The sequence below is a fragment of the Setaria viridis genome, chromosome 5 (assembly GCF_005286985.2).
Source record: "Setaria viridis chromosome 5, Setaria_viridis_v4.0, whole genome shotgun sequence".
Taxonomy (NCBI): Eukaryota; Viridiplantae; Streptophyta; class Magnoliopsida; order Poales; family Poaceae; genus Setaria; species Setaria viridis.
Genome location: NC_048267.2, coordinates 19,597,303 through 19,618,068, shown reverse-complemented (window position 1 = coordinate 19,618,068; position 20,766 = coordinate 19,597,303). Strand labels below are relative to the sequence as shown.

General features: G+C 47.4%; 1 protein-coding gene across 3 annotated transcripts; it reads right to left on the bottom strand.

The window, feature by feature from the left end:
• Positions 1–9,216: 9,216 nt before the first annotated feature.
• LOC117857734 (sec-independent protein translocase protein TATC, chloroplastic) lies at positions 9,217–17,941 on the bottom strand. 3 transcript variants are annotated; one of them, XR_011898401.1, is made up of 6 exons: positions 17,559–17,941; positions 17,178–17,252; positions 16,329–16,621; positions 12,559–12,849; positions 11,203–11,474; positions 9,217–9,523 (listed from the first exon to the last, which is right to left on the bottom strand). XR_011898401.1 is itself a non-coding variant. In XM_034740563.2 (5 exons), the coding sequence occupies exons 1-5, from the start codon at positions 17,839–17,841 to the stop codon at positions 11,265–11,267; spliced, it is 1,152 nt and encodes a 383-aa protein (XP_034596454.1). In that variant the 5' UTR covers positions 17,842–17,941; the 3' UTR covers positions 11,123–11,264. The 3 variants fall into 3 exon arrangements, 2 of the variants coding, with proteins under 2 accessions (XP_034596454.1, XP_034596455.1); XM_034740563.2 differs by lacking the exon at positions 9,217–9,523 and having other exon boundaries at positions 11,123–11,474; XM_034740564.2 differs by lacking the exons at positions 9,217–9,523; positions 17,178–17,252 and having other exon boundaries at positions 11,123–11,474; positions 17,559–17,939.
• Positions 17,942–20,766: the final 2,825 nt, after the last annotated feature.

Sequence of the window (20,766 nt, the reverse complement as noted above, 5' to 3'; positions counted from 1 at the left end):
AGCCGAACCGTTCTCGCTCTTTGTCTTCTTCATCTGCCCACTGCTGCACCATGACTTTGAGATCTTTGACATTAGCTGGTCATCGGCGACCGAAGTCTTGGTATGTTCGTCGATCGTAGAGTCCTTTCTGGAAACACTCGATGAAGTCCGTTTCTGAGGTGTCAACTATGGTAGCCTTCTTTTCGAAGAAACGTCGCAAATAGTCGCGTAAGGTCTCGCCTTCCTTTTGCTTGATTTGACTTAAGTTAATCTTGTTGCCTGGTCTAGCCATGGAGCCGACGAAGTTGTTAGTGAAAGCCTTTGTCAAGTCTGCCCAGGAGTCAATAGACTTGGGTTTGACTGACTCAAGCTAGGTCAGTGGAGCGGGTTCCATGCATATGGGGAAGTGGATAACTTTGGTGTCGTTATTGCCCCCGGCTGCTTGGACGGCTAGCGAGTAGCATCGTAGCCATTGAATTGGGTCTTGTTTGCCATCATACTTGGTGATTCTGGTTGGCTTGAACTTCTCAGGTAGTTTTCTTTTCATTACCCGATTTGTGAAATCAGGAAAGTGGTTGTAGTTGTCAACTTCTCACTCGCGCCGACTGTTGAGAATTTCTCGCAGATCACTAAAGTTGGACACTTCGTGGTTCTTCCGAGTAGGGCGAATACTTTTAGCCGAGTTGGTGCAGCTGACCTCGCCAACATCCTTATGGCGAGCTGGGGCCTTGTGCTTGCTTGGACCTTGGCTGTGCTGTCGAGATTGGTTGTCAACTTCATTGCCGTTTCTTGGGGCATTGTTGTTGTCTGCAGCTCCCCGGCTGCCATCTTGGTGAGCTGTGATGCGAGGAACAGATGGAATCGGTGATTCTTTGTCGAGTAACTTGTAGGCTTGCTCCGCAAGTTGTGCAATCAGTCCGTTGCCGCACTGCACGAGTTGAGCTGTGGCTTCGTTATCCCTATCTTGAGGTATCAATGTTGTTAAAAGGTTGACTGAGGTGATAGCCACGAGTGGAGTATTGTGCTCCTGAGCCTGAACTGCGTCGAAGGTCCTTTCAAGATTTGTAATGGGAATATTTGTAGCCATCGACTGCCGTCGCTCGGCTTGAGTAGCGTTGCGCATCCTTCTTTGGTTTCTTTGCTCGGAGGTTTCATTGTGAGGGGCGTCAGCTGTAGACTCATCTTCGGAGATGTTGTCGAGTTGTGCTAATCGCCTGGGAGTTCTGTTCTGGCTAGTACCCGGGTTGTTATTCTGAGTAATAACAAGTATCTCCCTGTCCGGGTAGTAGCTTCCGGAGCTTGACGTTGCAATTTCTGTGGAGCTTTCCTCGTGATTGGGAGTGAGTGGAACGCCTTCTTGATATGGGAGATTGTCTATATGGGCGACAAGGCGCGAGTCATAGTCGCGATCAAGAAAAGATGGTCGCAATCCTGGCCAGTTGACGAATCTACCTTGTGATGTTGAAGTTATTACCAATCCTTGGGCTGGACTAGATAATGGTATCTCTGGCGAATAAGATGAGTCAGAGTCGATGTCTTCATCATGCTTGAGTTCAAGTCGGGTTCGAGTAAGAAAGCTTTGGTGAACTTTGGTTGCATTGCGGAGTTCGTGCGGGAACCGCTTTGAAGTCGAAACTGACTTGGGCACTTGTTGGGACCAACTAGTCCGAAGCGAAGTCGCATCCAATGCGTAGTCGAACTCGAACTTGTCGATTTTGAAATCTTGGTTTTTTCTGATCAGATCTTCTAGTTTCTTCTCCTGAGCGTCAACGATCTGGCGCCGGAACGAACCCGAGCCATCGGCGACGCAAAGCCAGGATCCGAAAACGAAGGTGGTGCCCGCTTCGATGAAGAAAACGGGTCTGATGATGACCATTGCCATTGAGTTCGCGCTGAGAAACTCGACGAGTTCCCCTACCTAGCACGCCAGCTGCCGGTGTTTTAGACCGGCAACCTATCTAGGGAGTACCCTAGGAGGTCTTTTGTGCGGTAAGGATCGTCGAGAATCAAGGAATCAATGGTGACGCAAGGAACACGATTTAGATAGGTTCGGGCCGCTAGATCGCGTAATACCCTACGTCCTGTGTGTTGGTTTGTATTGATGAACTGGAGTTGTTGTTTGAGGGGGGTCCCTGCCCGCCCTTATATACACGGGAGGGCAGGGTTACAAGTCTTGAGTCCTAGTCGGGTACTATTACAGAGTTCTACTTGGTAAGGCCCGAGTAGTTTTCGATAAACATACTTGACTAGTCCGAGTGGGATACGCCTATCCCCTGTCCTGATCATATCCGAGTACGCCCCTTAGTGGGCCGTCCAAGGTCTACTCGTGGGCCTGGGGTCCATGCCCGACACCGCCCACCAACCTTCGGTGGGAATCTGACTCCTCCATTGGGTTGGATGAGGGCGTGATAGAAGGGGTCAGCCAAGCCCAAGGCTCTGAGGCGGTTTGTCATCAGACACGACAAGCCGTGTGTAAACAGCCCACCTCCAAGGCGCAGAAGCTGAGCTTCACAAAGAGGAAGATGGTTAGCAAGAAGGGGAAGGAGAAGGAGAAGGCCGCCCCGAGCACGGCCTTCACAGCCAGGTCGGTCAGTGAAGCAGACGAGGAGTCCGACATGCCAAGCCTACCCACGAAGAAGAAGAAGTTAGAGCTCCAAGAGACCACCGCGGCGAACTTACGCATTTTTCAAACATGATTTTTCTTGCAAGTTTTATTGAAAAGAGTGTTTAGGGCTTGTTGCTTTCTCTAGTGTATGCTTTTTCGGCTCTGATGCCAGCTGAGGTAGAACCACCCAAGTTAACTCAGCTAAAGTGTACTCCACATCGCCTTAAATGCGAATAGACACTTTAATCGAATTAAAATGGTAGTCTGTCGGGTTTTACCCGATGCAACCATGTGTCATGGATCGAAATAAAGCATACTCGTACAAAGACAAGTCCAGAGATTACAACAATACAGATAACATATTGGCCAGGACCTTGATGGAAGGTTTCTGGAGATCTTGCACTAATACGTCGGTCGGAACCTGTGCACGCTTGGAGCTGAGCTTAGGAAGGACATCGGCGGCGATGTTGTGGTCCCTGGGGATATGGTGGAACTCGAGACCATTGAAGTGGGCCTCAAGTTTGCAGATTTCCATGTAGTAAGCATCCATGGACTTCTTAGTGCAGTCCTAGTTCTTGTTGACCTGCTCGATGACAACCTTGGAGTCACCATAAGCAAGGATGCGCTTGATTCCGAGGCACACGACAATGCGGAGGTTGTGGATAAGAGCTTCATACTCGGTGCCCTTATTAGTGGCCTTGTAGTGGATCTGGAGCACGTACTTGAGCTGCTCACCTTTGGGGGATATAAAGAGGACCCCCACACTGGATCCTTCAAGGTTGAGGGCGTCGTCAAAGTACATAGTCCAGTGTTCTGGCCTCTCTAGGGAGGGTAGTTTCTGAATCTCCGTCCACTCAGCCACGAAGTCAGCTAGGATCTGTGACTTGATCGCATGACTCGGGCAGAAATCAAGGTCGAACTCACCAAGCTCCATGGACCACTTCACAACTCAGCCGTTGATGTCCTTATTGTGGAGGATTTTGCCGATGGAGTATGATGACACCACTCAGATCTTGTGCGCCTGGAAGTAGTGGCACAACTTTCTTGATGAGATCAGAACTGCATAGAGCAATTTCTGAACCTGTGAGTAGAGGATCTTTGAGTTTGAGTCCCTGAGGACCTTCCTAACATAGTTCACTAGTCGTTGCACCATGTGTGTATGGCCAGGCTCTTAGCGTTCCACAACTAGCACGGTGCTGACAACGTGCGTCGTTGCGGAGATGTAGAGATATAGTGTTTCTTGGTCTGTCGGGGCTGTCATGATGGGAGGATTGGTCAGGAAAGCTTTGAGCTCCTCGAGTGCCTTGTAGGCCTCGTCATCCCACTCGAACTTGTCCATCTTTTTGAGCAACATGAAGAAGGGCAGACCTTTTTCTCCAAGTTTGCTAATGAAGCAGCTGAGAGCCACCATCATGCCAGTAAGCTTCATGATATCCTTCTTGTTAGATGGTTTCGCCATATTTCTGATCACATCCACCTTGATGGGGTTGGCCTTGATGCTGCACTGGCTGACCATGAAGCCCAGAAGCTTTCTAGACAGGACACCGAAGACGCACTTGCCCGGGTTGAGTTTCCAGCGGTAAGCTTGGAGGCTGTTGAAGGTCTCTACAAGGTCAGCTATGAAGCTTTCCTCATCCTTGGTTTTGAAAACCACATCATCAACGTAGGCCTCGATGTTCATGTGCAGCTGTGTCACGAGGCAACCCTAGATTGCCTTCTTGTAAGTGGCTCCAGCACTTTTCAACCCAAAGGTCATGGTGTTGTAGCAGTAGATGCCGAAGGGCGTTATGAACACCGTCTTGTCTTGGTCGGCAAGATCAAGGGTGATATGGTGATAGCCCAAGTAGCAGTCAAGGAAGTAGAGCAGGATGCTCCCCGCTGTAGAGTCTACGACTTGGTCAATGCAAGGAAAAGGGAAGGGTTCCTTAGGGCAGTGTTTGTTCAGGTCGGTGTAATCGATCCACATTCTCTATTCACTAGTTTTCTTTCTTACAAGGACTAGATTTGCTAACCAGTCGGAATGCTTACATTCATAGATGAATCCGGCGACTAAGACCTTATTTAATTCTACCCTAATGGCCTCCTTGCGATCTTGGGCGAAGCAGCGAAGTTTTTGCTTGACCGGTTGTGTAGTCTTACTCAAGTCTAAGGAGTACTCAGCCAGCCCCCTAGGGACACCGGGCATATCGGATGGCTTCCACATGAATTTGTCCGAGTTTGCCTGGAGGAAACTGGTGAGCGCGAGTTCCTATTTCTCCGAGAGGTCAGCCCCTATGAGGGCCATCTTGGTTGGGTCTTCTAGGTTGAGGCAGATCTTCTTGACCCTGCGGTCGGGCTGCAGCGCCATGGGCGTCGCCTCTGACTCTGTGATCGTGAGACGTTCCTTGTCCACCTTCTGGGCCTCGTCTACCATGGCGGTGGCCTTGGCTGAGTATTCCAGGGCTTCTGCAAGCTGGACTGCCTTGGTGTCGCACTTGTACGATGTCTCGACGTCACTGTAGACGGAGAGAACTCCATTGGGAGCTGGAATCTTGAGGATGAGGTAGGTATGGTGCGGGATCGCCATGAACCTTGCTAGCATGGGCCTATGAAGGATGGCATGGTACAAAGTCTTGAAGTTCGCCACCTCAAATGTGAGGTACTCTGTGCGGAAGTTGGCTTGCGTGCCAAAGGTGACCGGTAAAACAACTCGTCCAATTGCGTAGGACCCTTTGCTGGGGGACGATGCCGTAGAAGGGTTCTTCACAGGGCTGGACCGCTCGAAGTTGAAGTCCATGCGCTTCAAGGTCTCGGTGAAGATGATATTGAGGCCGCTGCCACTATCGATCAGCACCTTAGGGAGTAGGGCCTGGTCTATGGTCGGGCAGACCACCAGTGGGTAGGACCCGGGATCTGTGATGTGGGCCCAATGATCTTGCCTGGAGAAGGTTATGTATTGCTTTGAAAAATGCAGATACTAGACTGGTTGTATGGAGATGAAGTGCACCTCTCGCTCACGTAGCTTCTGCTTGCGGTTACTATAGAAAGCGTTGGGGCTGCCCACGATGATGTTGACTTGCTGCTCCGATCACTAGAACTCCCCATTATGGTCGGCACCGGCCCAGTGGGCATGTTGGTGTGGCTGGTTGTGGCGCTCTTCTCTGTTCTGGTCATCGCGGTCGTCATGCCTGCGGTTGTCACGATCATCGCGGTCATCACGGCAGCGGTCGTGGTCATCGTTGTAACGGTCGCCGCGATGGCGATCATCGCAGTCGTTGCAGTCATCACGGTGGTGATAGTCGCACCTATTGTCGTCCCAACGGTAGTCGTTGCAACGGGGTCGCTTGTACTCCATCGGGGCACCGAGCTCTTTCTTCGGTACTATGCAATCCTGAAGATTGGGACATGCGTCCTTGTGGAAGGGGCACAGAGCGCTGAGGCTTTCCTCAAAATCTTCCCAAAGGAAGGTGGTCAGCTTAGCAGGGTTGCCTTCGGCAGCGAGGAGAGGCCCTTTTTCAAAGTTGGGACTCCGGACATGCTTGGGATTTGTCATGGATCAGCTGATTGTAGTCATCACCTGGACGATGCTTGATGTTCTGGAACTGAACCTTCGCCACCTCCTCTATGTCTGCTTGCTTGTTGACAACTTCCATCATCTACCCGACCGTATTGGGGGCAGCCTCGTACATCTTGCAGAACATGGTGTGGTTCATCAAGCCAGAGCGGAAGTACATGATGATGTCACAGTCCTCAACACCAGCAAGCCTGTTGCGGTTCTCAAAGAAACGGTTGGCGTACTCCCGGATAGTTCCGCCTGTCCTCTAGCAGACTTGGCCAAGTTTCTCCATGTTGCCAGATCTATTATAGGTAGCCTTGTAATTCTGGGTGAAAGCTCTAGCGAGCTGACCCCAGCTGTTGATGTTGTTCGGAGAGAGATTCTCCAGCCACAGGAGCAAAGCGGGACCCATCACCATCGGGAAGTAGGCTGCCATCTGGTCATAGGTGCATTAGTGGCTTTCACCACGGTACTGTACGTCTTGAGCCAGATGCTGGGGTCAGAGAGACCATCATACTTTTCATTGATGGTCAGCTTGAATGTGGCCAGCCAATCGACAGCCCTGAGGCGTGGAGCGAAGGCGGCGAAGCAATCGATCACCGTGTCGTCATCGTCGTCAAGGTAGTACTCGACGGGTGGAGCCCTGGGGCGTCTGCCGTTGTCGCGCCTGGGTGGGTTGTAGGTGTCTTCAGGGGTGTCGTACATGCAGTCGTAGTCGACGTGACGGCGCATCTCATCTTCCAGGCAACAACGGTCCTTGCGTACAGCGTCGCGGTTGAATCCAGGAGCGCCGTAGTCACGGTCGTACTCGGTGCAGCGGCGGAGTTCGTCCTCTTCCCGCTCTTGATGACAGTTGTTGAGGTGGGGGCGGAGGTCGCGGCGGTCACGAAGGTCGTGTAGCTCATCACGGAGATCATGTTGCCGACCTGCTCGGCCACGGTCCTCATCCCACCTCTCCTGTCGTGGCGGCGATTGTCGTTGTTGACGCGTTGACGGTCGTTGTTGACGTTGTCATTGCCAGGTAGGTTGGCGTTATGCTCCACCTCTTCCTCGTGAACTGGCTCCAACCAACTTCCCACGCGGTCGCCTCGACGGTGGTCGGATCTACAATGCCCGGATCGGCTCCGAGAGGGCTGGGTAGCTGTGGACCGAGAGTGTGTGGGCCAGCTCTTGACCCACTCCTCGATCTAGGTGTTGGTGACTTGGAGTCGCATCCAGATCCACTGGAATTGGTCCAAGTCTGGAAGATTTTCCAGGTCAACAAAGACAACCCTCAGGTTGGCCTGGGGTGTAGTGAATATGTTGTGGCCGGCCTCCTCAAGGTCGGCTAGTAGATTGCGGGTGTGTGCGGGACGCCTGCGTCTATCCCGGGCGCCGCCCTAGTCGGCGTTGTCGCGGTCATTACGCGGCGGTTGGCGCTAGTCGCCTGCTGCATCCGCGACAATGGCAGGTTGTTGTTGAGCGTTAGCTTGCTCCTGTTGGCACCGCGCTGCACGGTTCTAGTTTCTGGCATTACGGCCTCCTTCCTGAGAAGAAGTTTCACCATCCTGGGGTGGCTCATCAATGGAGACCATGAAGGCTTCGCGATCTGGCATGGAGGAGTTGCTCTGATTGTCGCTTCCATAAGGATTTGGCGTCAAGACGATGCGGGGCACTTGGAATTCACCATAGTTTGGAAGCTAGACGGGTTCGGGTGGGTCTCCAGATTGGATCTAAAAAGCTTGGTCGAGTTTGGCGGAGTCCAAAGCAGCCGAGTTTCACAGACCAAAGGGGATGCGGGACGGACCCTACGCCAACCTTTTTGAGCGTAGCGCCGCCTCAGACAGGTCTATGCACTCAGCAATAGTGTTGCTGATGCGATCTGGCCTCACGATCAGGTCAGAGGGCGTGGGTAGGCGGTCAGCAGCCAGGATGCTCGGAACCCTCTTGGAGAGAGATCGCCGACCTGCTGGGCAAGCGGCGTGACGATCCTTGGATGAAGAACTTGCCCCGTCGGAGCAGATCTGACAGAAGCTGAGCTGGCGCTGGATGCTGAGTCAATGGAAGATGCCGAGTTGGTGGCAGACGCCGAGTCGATGGAGGAAGCAATCGGATCGGAATCCACTGGCATGGTCCCGAAACTAATCTGGATCGGATTGGTGAGGTAGTCCTTCATCATCTCAGGGAAAACAACGTCGGGGTGGGATGCCATCAAGGTTGCTAGGAGGATCTCACAATCACCCCTACCTGGCGCGCCAACTGTCGAATTTATAAGCCCGGCAATCCACCAGGGGGTTACCCAAGTGGTTGATTTTGTAGGTTAGGGCGATTTTGAAACAAAGAACTCAAAGGTGAATCTCGAGAACACAAGGGACAAGAGGATTTAGACAGATTCGGACCTCCAAAGAGTAATACCCTACGTCCTGTATGTATGGATTGTATTGCTAGTATGAGATGTTGTACCCTCAGGGGGTTCCCTTGACTGCCATATATAGGCTGACAACTTAGGGTTACAAGTCAGTTTGAATCTAATCTACTCAATAGTTACATTGAAGGCAATCGGAGTCAAACTACAATACGCGTTCCACAATATTCGGGCAGATTTGAACTGTCTAATTGCCTTGTATTGTACTCCAAGTAACTTCATGTCCTTGGCCCGCACACCCTGGTCGGGTGGGCCCACTTGTCAGGTCCGACCAGTATCCTGGTCGGTATAGACCCATGGGGTACCCATATCCCTCATATACCTATTTAATTTCAGAAATTATTATTCATGTGTCCAAATTATGGGTTATTTTCTTATTTATGCATTAAGTCTAGGAGTTGATTGAAACATACTCTTGTGCATAATCCAACCTTATTTGTAGGACCTCTTTGCCACCTGTTCAAATAATTAGTAACCATCCTATGCTTACTAAGGCTTAGATTCCCTTTAAAGTAACTTTTATTACTCAACCACCTAAGGATAATATTGTCATACATGTTGATCAAGGAATGTGGCGGAACCGCCTAAATTAACCAGGCTAAAATGCACTTAAGTCACCTAACACGCGATCGTGCACCTTAAAAAGGTCAACTTAGTCGTCCGTCGAATTTCATCCAATAAACCACATAAACAGGATTGAGAAAGCAATGCTCACACGAAGGTAAGTAGTTACAGAGATTATAACATTCCCATCTCATCAACATAGTTAACAATTATTATATCAGAGTTTTGCGAAATTCAGATAAAGTTTGCACGGTTTCAAACAACGAAGATAAAGTTCAGCAGAAGTCTAAATGTCGATACACGATATCATGACGAAGCCGATCATGACATCAATAACCCCTATCCTCGCCGACCGAGGAGGGATCCCACTCGACCATCCAATCCGGAGGGAGCTGGGTAGGCCAAGTGATGCTAGCAGCCAAATTATTGAGATTACCTGAAAAGTTATGCCACAAGCAAGGTTGAGCAACTAATACGCAGCAAGACTGACCCGACAGTGGTTGCTCAACCAGTCTAAATTAGCAACTTATACTAAGCAAACATAGTTTTCAAACAATTAATGACAAGCATCAAGTTTAATATCATCATCATGTTCCATCTTTACTTAGTGCAGCATAGCGATCAAGTAGTCCCAAACTGTAAGCGGCAGACGATTCGAATCGAGTTTATTAACCATGCATGGCGAACCTAATCCCGTAACATTCGCGCACCACAACGGGTCGCTTCACTTATCAGCCGTCCCCGTAAAAGCAATCATGATCAACAACTTTCATTGACAAAAATTAACAATTGTTGACCGAAAGAAAATCCACAAATCTAATTTGCTTGTTGTAACATTTGGATTGTAGATGCACAAATTTTCCAATTCATTGGACTAAATTGAGCATTTTACAAATTGTTGGACTAATTTGCACACACCTACTGAATTGTTGTATGGTGAGTACAATTTATTCTTTTATAAAAACACACAGCCAATTCCATGATGCCTTTTTGAGCTTCCACGAAACCATTGTCCCATTTCAAGCAATATATCCTGTTCTTGCTGCGTCTGATTTGTTACAGCCTGAAAATATGTTGTATTTGTATCCCCTTTTAAAAATATCCCTATCCTTGGATCTTTATCTAGTTTTGATCTCCTCTAAAGCCCAATTATTATCCATCAACCTAGAGTTTTCTTTCAGTCTATTATCTTCATCTACAGGTAGAGCTCTAGTTTCTGCTGCTTGATCTAAAAGGTGATATTCAGCAAACAACTCATTCTTCTGCTTATTTAACTCAGCTTCAACATTTGCAGAATTGCAGCCCATCCCCTCACAATTGCTCTGAAAGTTCTAATCCTGAAATAATTTAACATCAATTTTTCTAATAGGTTCCAATGTGCATCCAGCATCAGTTTGCTGAGTATGCGGAAGCAGGCAAGGTTTTCTACTCGGTTAAGCAGGCAAGTTTACCAGGCAAAGCAAGTCCAAGCAGTTGGCATATCTCCGTATTAATAGGGAAATGAAAGTGCAGCAACATAGAACCCATTCCAAGAATTCTCAAACCAGTATTTACCCCAAAGAACATGGCTCCACAAAGCATTTGGTAGACGACGCACTTTTGCTTAGTTTAGTATATTAGTAGACTCTCCGATTGAAACTGGGTACTCAGAGGATTATTCAACATCTGTAATAGAAAGGCTTCAGAGTGCTGCATTACTTGACAATAGGTTTACCCTGCATATTGCCATCTCACTGATGTCGCTTTGAATTTTCTACGTACATAGATTTTCTAGATATTACATAGATGCATAGTAAAAATTAGTAAAAATGACTTACAATTTGAAATGAAGTATATTCTAATTTAATAATGATAATTCAAATTGTAACTCAATGCATTCATCTACAATTTTAAATGGAGTATATTCTAATTTAATAATGATAATTCAAATTGTAACTCAATGCATTCATGTATTACTTCGATGTTGGTAGACGAAAATAATTAACTTTAAAAACTATGTTACGGTTATGGTAGAGAAACTGGTGAGCCAAAAGAGTGAAATGACGACAATATGATCTGGTGAGCCAAAAAGAGTGAAATAATTTTATACAAGACTATGTTACGGTAGAGAACCACCTCGTCTATGATGCCAGCCAGCTACACTCATGAATGACAATTCTCTGATATACATGGACCAGCTATCGCCCAATTAGCTTGACCATCCATGCACCACCCAAGTACAAACCAAGCAGAGGACCTGCCAGGAGCATCTGTGTCAATGGATCCGTCGAAGGTGTAAGCACCGCAGCAGCAACAACAGCACCAACAACAACATATCTCCAGATTGAAAGCATTTGGTCTCCAGAAACCAATCCAACTTGTCCCAACAATAGCTGGATAACAGGAACCTGGAACAGAACACCGTGAAAAATGCATAAAAACCAAAAGAAGCTTCTTTATGAGATTCTGCACCTATCACAACTCACTTTATATGTATATTTGTATAATAAAATAGGAATTGTGGTGCAGTCCTCTGATAACTCAAATAGGTGTTCACCATATTCAAAAGCAACATTTATATGTGTCATTTGTTCAAAGGCTAACACCAAATAGAACGGTAGTAATCAATGCCACATCACAGCACAGTTGGAAATCACAGAAATGAAACACACAACGTTCAAGTTCTGATACTCATCACCACTAGATTCAGTGCAGATAATGCATGATAAGATCCTTTCAGATTAATTACTTAGCTGCATATTTAGTGATATGAGTCAAGATTACTATAATGAGGTTCAAAAACTAGACCAACGGAATGAAGCTGCAAAACAAAAATCAGTTCATAACATCTTAGGGCTTGGTTAGGCATGCCACAATTTTCTTAGGCTGTTGTTTAATTGACTTCCATAATCGCAGTTTGCCACAATTTCTTAGCCACGTCCCACATGTCATAGACATTTTCTTGCCAAACTTTGCTGCAAGTGTGGCCTCAATTTTGTAAGCTACACCTTTTTTTGGTAGCCACAAGTTAACTAAGGTTAGTTATGGCAAGGCTAGGCACTAAACAAACAGGCCCTTAGTGAAATTGGCTTTGGACCAAGTGCTTGGCTTGCAAGCATAATTGTAGTGTGTCACATTTTTCATTTTCCATAGTACTCCAATAAACTTGTCATACACATAAACTCTTGCTAATATGTACATTAGTCGTAGTGACCACCCTGGGTGCTACAGCCAACCTGGGTGTGGAAATTTTGCAAATTTGTCGCATTAATCTCAACAGCCTATGTTTTCCTTGAGAAATTTTCACCAAAAGTTGGCTCTTTCATCACTTATAAACACATTCCCACTTAAATGTGGTACAAGGAAACTCATTATATCTACATAAATCCCACAGATGATCTTAATCACAACAAAGTCCAGAAAAGTAAGTGTTAATGATCTAGTTACTTCATTAAAAAAACAGCACCACAACATTCAGGGAAATTTCTTTACCTGAAAGGATAAACCTGTGCTGAACATAAGCACAAGTACGAATTCAAAGTACTGGTCTATTGACCATAACGATTCCACTGCCCCGTCTGCATAGTTCACGAAGAAGTTCAATGCAGCAGGGCTAAGAACTGTGTAGGAGAAGAAAATGCCAAGGTAGAATAGAACAGAAGAACCCAAAACAATAGGCCCTAGGAATTTCCGCTCATCCCTTGTTAAACCTGGGAGAACAAATGCAATGATCTCATACAAAATGATAGGACTTCCAAGTAAAAGGCCACAATAACCAGAGACCTGCATGGGATTGAAAATAATGAGATAATTAACAGTTTAATTGCTTAATGACCAATAAAAAATTAAATTGATGATGTAGAGAATGGAAATTGCATAAGAACGATAATATGAAAATTGCATTCACTTTGAAGTTGTCTCCTATAGACTAGCAACATAGAGGAAATTTAGTGGTTATGAGACCTCTTTATGGGCCAATGCATGGAGCAGTGGCCAATACTTATCCACCTTACCATGGATGACATTATAAAATTATAGAAATGGACAACTACACTGCAGATCTGTTATAAAAGTATGAATGTCATGGTCAGCAGGACCTATAACGGCAGAAAGGAGAAAGCCATAGTGGCCCGCTAGCTATTTTGGATAGTAAGGCCAGATGGATTCCGCAATAATATAATTTAGTAAAGGGACTTGTAATTAGATAGGATTCTATTTATAAAGAACCAATCTACTAATATGTTTCTAAGGGCCAAGTTACCCCTCCTCAATATAAAGGGAGGATCATCTACCAATAAACTTAAGAAGAGTTTGGGGTTTCCCCTCTACACTCAGCTTTTCCTCCCTCCTCTCCGGTTGCCACTTGCCACCACCTCCTGCCTGTTGCCTCGCATCAAGGACAACAGACCTAGCTGAGCTGCTCCACCACTTCCATCTCCCTCTCTCTATCTTTTGACTCCAGTAAAATACAGCATCTAACAATGAACTATCCATAGATTCTTAACCAACAGTGCATTCAGATGCTAACTAAAATGGTGTTCTAGTTTATGGAATTAATTGCATTTAAAGCATATACAGAATGAGCAACTGATTTAAAAATCACATTGCAGCAATGAGCCCAGTATGTTCATGATGAGTATAAGGATACAGGCAATTCCTTCTGTCAGAACTGGATCAGGTGTCAAGGGAAGGTTTTAGATTACCCTATCTTTGATAAGGATCGGACTGTCTAGACTTGGCGAGCAAGTTACTCCGGGAAGGATATTTACACAAATAGGAGTCCATAACCGATTACAGCAAGAGTGGTGGTTCCCAACCTAGTACATATATGTACCCTAGGGCCATGAATGGAGAGGGGAAGAAGCTTTTAGATTGCAATATGGCCTGATTGCTTACCACATTGTAATAGGGTAGACTCTTGTACTATTAATACATCCGGCCAAACAGGGACTGTGATACCCTGGAGATAAAGCATCCTTTGTCGACTCTAGTTATCAATCATCATCATTTCATTTTCAAGATTTAACCTTACATCCCATATTCCCATTTCCTATGTTAGTATTCATATGCCACTAGTTAAACTCTAAATCCCTCATATGCCACTGTCAGTGACTGTGGAGGGTCCCACATGTCATAGACACATTGATGGCCTATGAGGGATTGCATGTTTTTTCGGTGGCAAATAAGGAAATTCCTCAGAGAGTTGGGTCAAGGTTCAGCTAGTGTCTAGGCTCATTCCTATTGGTGCTAGCTAGATTTTAGCTTGTAGTTAAATTAAAGAGAATAATACTCAGATCATATGGGTATTGACTGCATTAATCAGGAGGATATGTGAGAAAACGTTGATTACTGGTGCTGTCTGCATCAACAAAATACTTGTGTGCTGCTGTGTTCTTGCAGGTGAGTCCACCACAGAGCAAAATTAGTGTGTGTTTGTGATAAAACACTCAAGAGGGAGCGATTCCAACATCCTTCAACACTAACCTAGCTTCACCTTAATTAAGTAGTGAGAGATTTCCCTGCACCTCCGCCAATGAGGGCAATGGTCGAAAATTTTGCCTTTTTGCAGAATTTTAAAGGAATTTTGCAAGGGAAGGCTGTCTAGGAACTCCCTTCCCCATACCCCAACTTATGTGTGAGCTTCTCCATACCCCACCTTGTGTGGGAGCTTTCAGCACTGGGTACACCCTTTTTAGAGCAACTCCAAGAGACTGCTAATCTTACCCCTAATATCTTTTTTAGGAAAAAAGAGAGAAAAAATGAACTCCAACAATCCACCTAAACCTTTCCCAATTTTTTAGCAACGCTAAAAAACAGCCTGCCACCGCGTATATTTTAGCGTTGGCGTTCCTCCCCCAATCCTGATTCCCGCACGCTCGAGCGTCTCTTCCGATAGACCCAATACGATGACGTGGCCTGTGTTTAAAATATTGGGGGCTATTTATTAGCGATCTGCTGTGGACTGATATATTTTTGGGGGAAATTTTTTTGGGAGAACCCCCAATACATAGTTTTGGGGAAGAATTTTTTAGGATACTCTTGGAGTTGCTCTTAGATATGCAAATCTAGGCACTAGTAATCTTAAAGGCAGAATAGCCGTTTTTGTTCCCCAACTATCAGCCAAGGAGTCAATTTCGTCCCTGAACTATCAAACTGGCCATTTCAGTCCTAAACTTTTGTTTTGGGCTCAGTCTTGCCCTTCATCAGTGACATGCCATGCTGTTGCCCCATGTCAGCTCCAGCATCACCACACTGTTTGCTAGTGCCTGCATCATCACTCAATTCCAAATCCAAATGCTCCTCTCAGCTTGCACTCATGTACCTCACTACCTTTTCAAAATCAAAGCAGCAACTATTTTTCCTTGAAATCAGATCAGCGCCAGCACCAGAGCTGCTCCAACACGCCATGCTTCTCACTGCATTGCAGAGCTGTGGTGGCCGAGGATGCCGTAGCTGCGCGAAACTTCCTGGCCCTCCCCAAACCCATCACCAGCCACCGGTCAGCTCACTCCTCCACTGCCTCGATATGGGGCACAGGTTCCTCAAGGACGAGATTGAGCCTAAAAGATAAGTTTGAGGACTGAAATGGCCACTTTGATAGTTTAGGGATGAAACTGAGCCTCAGCTGATAGTTGAGGGACAAAAACAGATATTCCTCCAAATTTTGAATTCTAATTTTAGGGAGGTGAAAGCAGGCTGCAGGCACCTAGGTATGGAACTTGCAGTTAAGCTTTGCAACGATATGTGTGAGGATTTTCATCCATTTGGTCTTTAGGATGCTACCGGCAAATTCAGATTGCACAAATTTGATCAAGTCACACAACCTGACTCAGATATATGTACTCAATATGCACCATGTGGGCCCACAATCAACTCCAGAATGCATAACACATTGCTAGAACCATAAAAGAAGAAAGAGTTTTCCAGCGTATTTCATGTTGCTAAAACAATCCAGAATGTAGAAATGAATTATGTAGACCATTTCTGTTGGAGTATAAGTGAATTGCCCACCTTTCCCTATCAATTTAAGCTTTTGGGTTGAACTGGTTGGTGCATGCAACTCAATAATTTCCACAAGATAAGATACAAAAATTACATAAACAAACAACAGACAATGCTACTTTGATAAAGGATTGACGATCCCTTTCTAGAGAACCATGTATTGTTCTGAACGTAAAAGGGGAGGGCCAGAGAAGAGAGTGAGTAGAGATGATAAGAATATTTTAAGATAAATTTAAACATTTAGATTTCTGGAAACTCACCTTTAATGTTGTAAAGAAAAATTCCCCAGGGGAGAGCTGCAAAAACCGAACACCCTGAACAGTCACAGGCGCTTCTAGAAGCAGAATCAAATCTTTTGAAAAAGCAAAACAGCCAAGTATCGCAGCTCCAACAGCCAAAACTGAGATGAATATCCTCTCACGGAGCTCTTCTAGATGATCAAATATACTCATCTCCTTATCATCAGGAAGTAACTCTTTGCTTGGATAAAGAAAATTATACAGAGCACTCTGGTCTTCTTCTTGTGACAGGCCTCCAAACGAACCATTTTCCACTGCCGAAGGTAAATTTACATTGTAAATTGGACAAATCAATATTCTTGGTGCAGCTATGTCAGATATCCCAGAACGAAAACTCTACCAAGTTATATAAAAAACACAAAAAAATAAAGACAATTCATCAAGTAACATGGAAAAATTAAATGGCTCATGCCCGTAAAATATAAAATTGAACAGTATGAAATACAATTTACTGTAGTATTTGCCTAGTCAGTTCAGTGAACTTAGGGATACAATTAACTGAGTTCACCTTTAACTTTTTTATTTCGTTAACTCATCAAATTATATAAAACTAATGAGCAAGAACAGCACCTCATTGAACAAACTTCTTTTGATGTCTAGCTTTCTTATGTGCTCCCTCCCTTTCTTTTATATTGTGCAGAGACATTTCAAGATTCAAACTTAGAGCTATTTATCAAAATTCAAATGTATAGCTTTCTTATTCAATATTTCTATGATGAACTTCTAACTCCGCTATCACCCTACATCAAGCTCCACTATCTAACACAACTATACTCGGGCTCTGATATCCGAAAAAATTCTTATACATACGATTTTTTGCTTCGATTTCTACCCGTACCTCCTTGGCGGTTGGTTGGTCAGTAAGTATCCGACCCATTTGCACCCCTACAAATAAGAGAAGATACTAGCTGACAACATGCATCACGAGCGTTTTTGGTACAGTGAACATTGAACCTTATCTTTTAGGGTTTTTAAATTGCAAGCCAGATTTTTGAATTTATCAATAAATTGGTTCTGTGTATCATGGAACTTTCATAACCATTAGCAAACAATGGAGAGAGACTACTCCTTTATTCCATCCTGCATAACCCACTGGAATTGCTTGCTACCACAAACAATGACCTGACTCTCTGGGAGCTCCAGCAAAACACCAGAGCAGTGCGAACCAAAATGGAGTAACGAGAAGCGTACCAGGAGGTCCTGAAGCCGGGTCCTCGAGTGCGGCGCCGAGGCCGCTGGACGGATACTCCTCCCTAGGCGGCGGTGGGCCCTCCTCCCGGGGCCTGCCGTCCCCGTTGACAGCAGCGCAGCGGAGGCACCGGCGGCGGCCGCGCTGGGGCCCGGGCGCCGCGGCAGGGAGAGATAATAGTGGCAGGTTGCGCGCGCGCGGGAGGGTCCGGCTCTGGCTGATGTAGACGCCGCCGGAGTGCAGATGCGGCCGCGGGTGCGAGAGCGGCGTTCCAGCGCTTCCCATCCCGTTCCAGTCTGCTGCTCGCCGCTCAGATGATGCTCTGCTCGGAGAAGGGGAGGCCGGAGACAGGAACGGATAGGCGATTTTTTTTTTTTTTTGAATTGATAGGCGATAATTATCTCGCTCGTGTTGGGCTTCCTACGGCGCATGTGTCCCGTGCTGCTGCTGCGCTTGGCTCGGGGTCGCGCGGTTGCGAGGGCCACACGTGTACACGACGCTTCGGTCTCGACTCTCGACCCTCGGTGTAGTCGTGTGCCGCACCTCCCAAAGAAAATCTACAATTGCTTCTGAGTCTTTTTTTTAAAAAAAAACTGTCGGTCTGCTCGGAACAGCTAGCTGCGGCTGCGACCGGCAGCCCAGCCGCTTGGCCGCCGGCCCAACCAGCTGCCGTTGGCGGTAGTTACGGGGTGTTTGGGAGGGGTGCTAAATTTTAGCACCCCCATTTTAATCACTTTTAGCTTCTAATGCTCCCAAACACCTAGGCTAAAATGGAGGGGCTAAATTTTAGCCCCTCATAATCCATTAGCCTCCCAAGAGATGCTAAGATGGACTAAAAGTGCTAAAAGTGGTCCCCCTCGTCCAAAATTCCACCCGGTACCCTCCCCTCTCTCCTCCCTCGCGCTCTTCTCTCTCCTCTGCACCAGATCCTGCCGCCGTCCTTCTCCGCCCGCCACCGCCCGTCTCTGTCTCTCCCCGCCTCCTTCGCCCGAACCGCCGCCTCCGGCCAGCCCCGCCGCCTCCACCTCGCTCGCCGCCTCCGGCCGGCCCCGCCTCCTCCGGCTGGATCCGGCGCTGGCCATGCCGGCGCTGGCCATGGCGCAGGCGCCCGCGGCCGTGGCGACCGGCGCCTCACCGAAGGGCAAGCAGCAGGGCGTCCTCGAGGTGGAGCCGGGCGCCGACGTTTCCACGTGTGTCGCCGAGTACGTGTGCCGCCGTGGCCGCGACGTCTGCGTCCTGGGCGCGTCGGGCACCATCGCGGACGTCGCCGTGCGTGGCGCTGCTGCGCCGCTTCGGGGCCGGTTCGAGCTCCTCTCCGTCCGGGCACCGTGCTGCCGCCCCCGGCGCCGCCCGAGGCCGGTGCGGACGGTGAAGTCGGGGATGCCGGCGCGAGCACGGGACGACGTGGATTTGCACTTAGAAGGAAGAAATAGAGGAGGGGTAGAGAAGAGGAGAAAAAACAGGGGTAAATGAGTCTTTTATCAACACAGGTGCTAAAATTTAGCACCTCACCCAAACACCCCAAAGGACTAAAATTTAGCACTCTATTTAGGAGGGCTAAAGTTTAGTCCAGGACTAAATTTTAGCACCTTCCTTCCAAACAGGGCCTTACTACTGTCTGGCCACGTGCAACTGCTGCAGTGGATTCTATTCGGAACAGTTTGTATTCAGCTTATGACCGAATAAGTGAAGAGGGGTAGTCAAACGACACGCTTAAGACGAGTTTACGTGGGAACTGATTGTTTCGATCACCCTCGAATGAATGGACCGCAGAAGCGGGTTGCGGGGAGCTTATTGCGTCCGTGGGTCCAAAAATGAAATTAGACTCCAACTTCATAGTTATTGACCCACAAATGCCACTTCATAGGTATTTACACCCTTCCACCGAACTGTTTCCCTCCCGACCTCCCGGGCGTGTGCACCTTGTCGCGAGCGTCGAAAGGACGAGCGACGGGGAGATGGCAAGAGGCAGCTAGGGTTTTGTAATACCCTAGTTTCAACTTTTGCAATAGTTTAAAAATTTTCTAGCAATTATCTAGAATTTGTTAGACTTATTCACAATTTGTTGTATGCAAATATAAATTTCTAAATAAATTCAATGGATCATATGATATAAATTTGTTTGCTTGCTCTCATGCCGGTCTACATAGTGTTTATGTTCGAATAATGAATTTGAATTTCAAAACTCAATTAGATTTTATTTCTAAAACCATCTCATCAAACCATGGGTTGAATCTCCCTTCAATTCCCAGCTCAAACTCTCTTTCCTCTCTCCCTCACTTATTTTCATTTCAGCCCAGCTAACCTCCCTAGATCTAGCCTAGCTCGTTCACCCCGCCATCCCTCTCACCGCAATCCAACTTCCCCCTCCCCCTCTCACTGCCTAGCGGGCCTTGCACGTCAGCTCCCTCCCCTACCTCTCGCCTCCTTTCCTTTCTTACCTCTCCCATGCCGCACGGGAAAATCCGCTCAGGATTTTGAATCCCCGCACCCACCCGACCGTGCACCCGCAATCACAGTTGTGTTCCCGCGTCCTCCAGCTCTTCCCACCCCTTCTCTCGCCCGAGTTATGGCAAGCAATTGCCATTCAAACCATGGTCAAGCCCATGACCTCCGCCAGATGAATCCCTCCTCCCCCGTGCTCCCATCCCCTATAAAACCCCGAAGAGCCTCCTCGTCCTATACCTTTCACCACCCATGCCACCTCAGCCCCGCCTGTGCTTCCGTCATCACCCTGTTGCTAGCCGGAACCGCACCCCTTCGAGCTCCAGATAAGAATTCCCTCATCATGCGGCCACCTCTGAACCTCTCTTCTCCTCCGTTGGCATCGCAGGCACCCTTAGACGAAACTCGACACCTAGGAGCTCCAGGATTGAGCTCGCGAAGTCGTACTCCGCGCGCGACCCCAAGTCACTCCACCTTCTTACACCGTGCGCCGTCGACACCACATCTTCACCCATCCTAAGCCGCTGGGTGAGCTCATCATCCTCCGCTCTCTCTTTTCTGCTGCTCATCGTTGCTCCTTAGACATCGTAGAGCCGGTGCCATGCTACTCCGGCAAAGCCCTGCTGCGAGCGCCCCTATTCCAACTGGCGTCGCCAACCCCCGAGGCCGGAGCTCGCTAGTGGCCACCTGATCTGGCATCAACGGCTGCGATGTGCCAGTGTCACAAAGTTCCCGGTTCTGAGGGATTGAAGAACGGGTACGTGG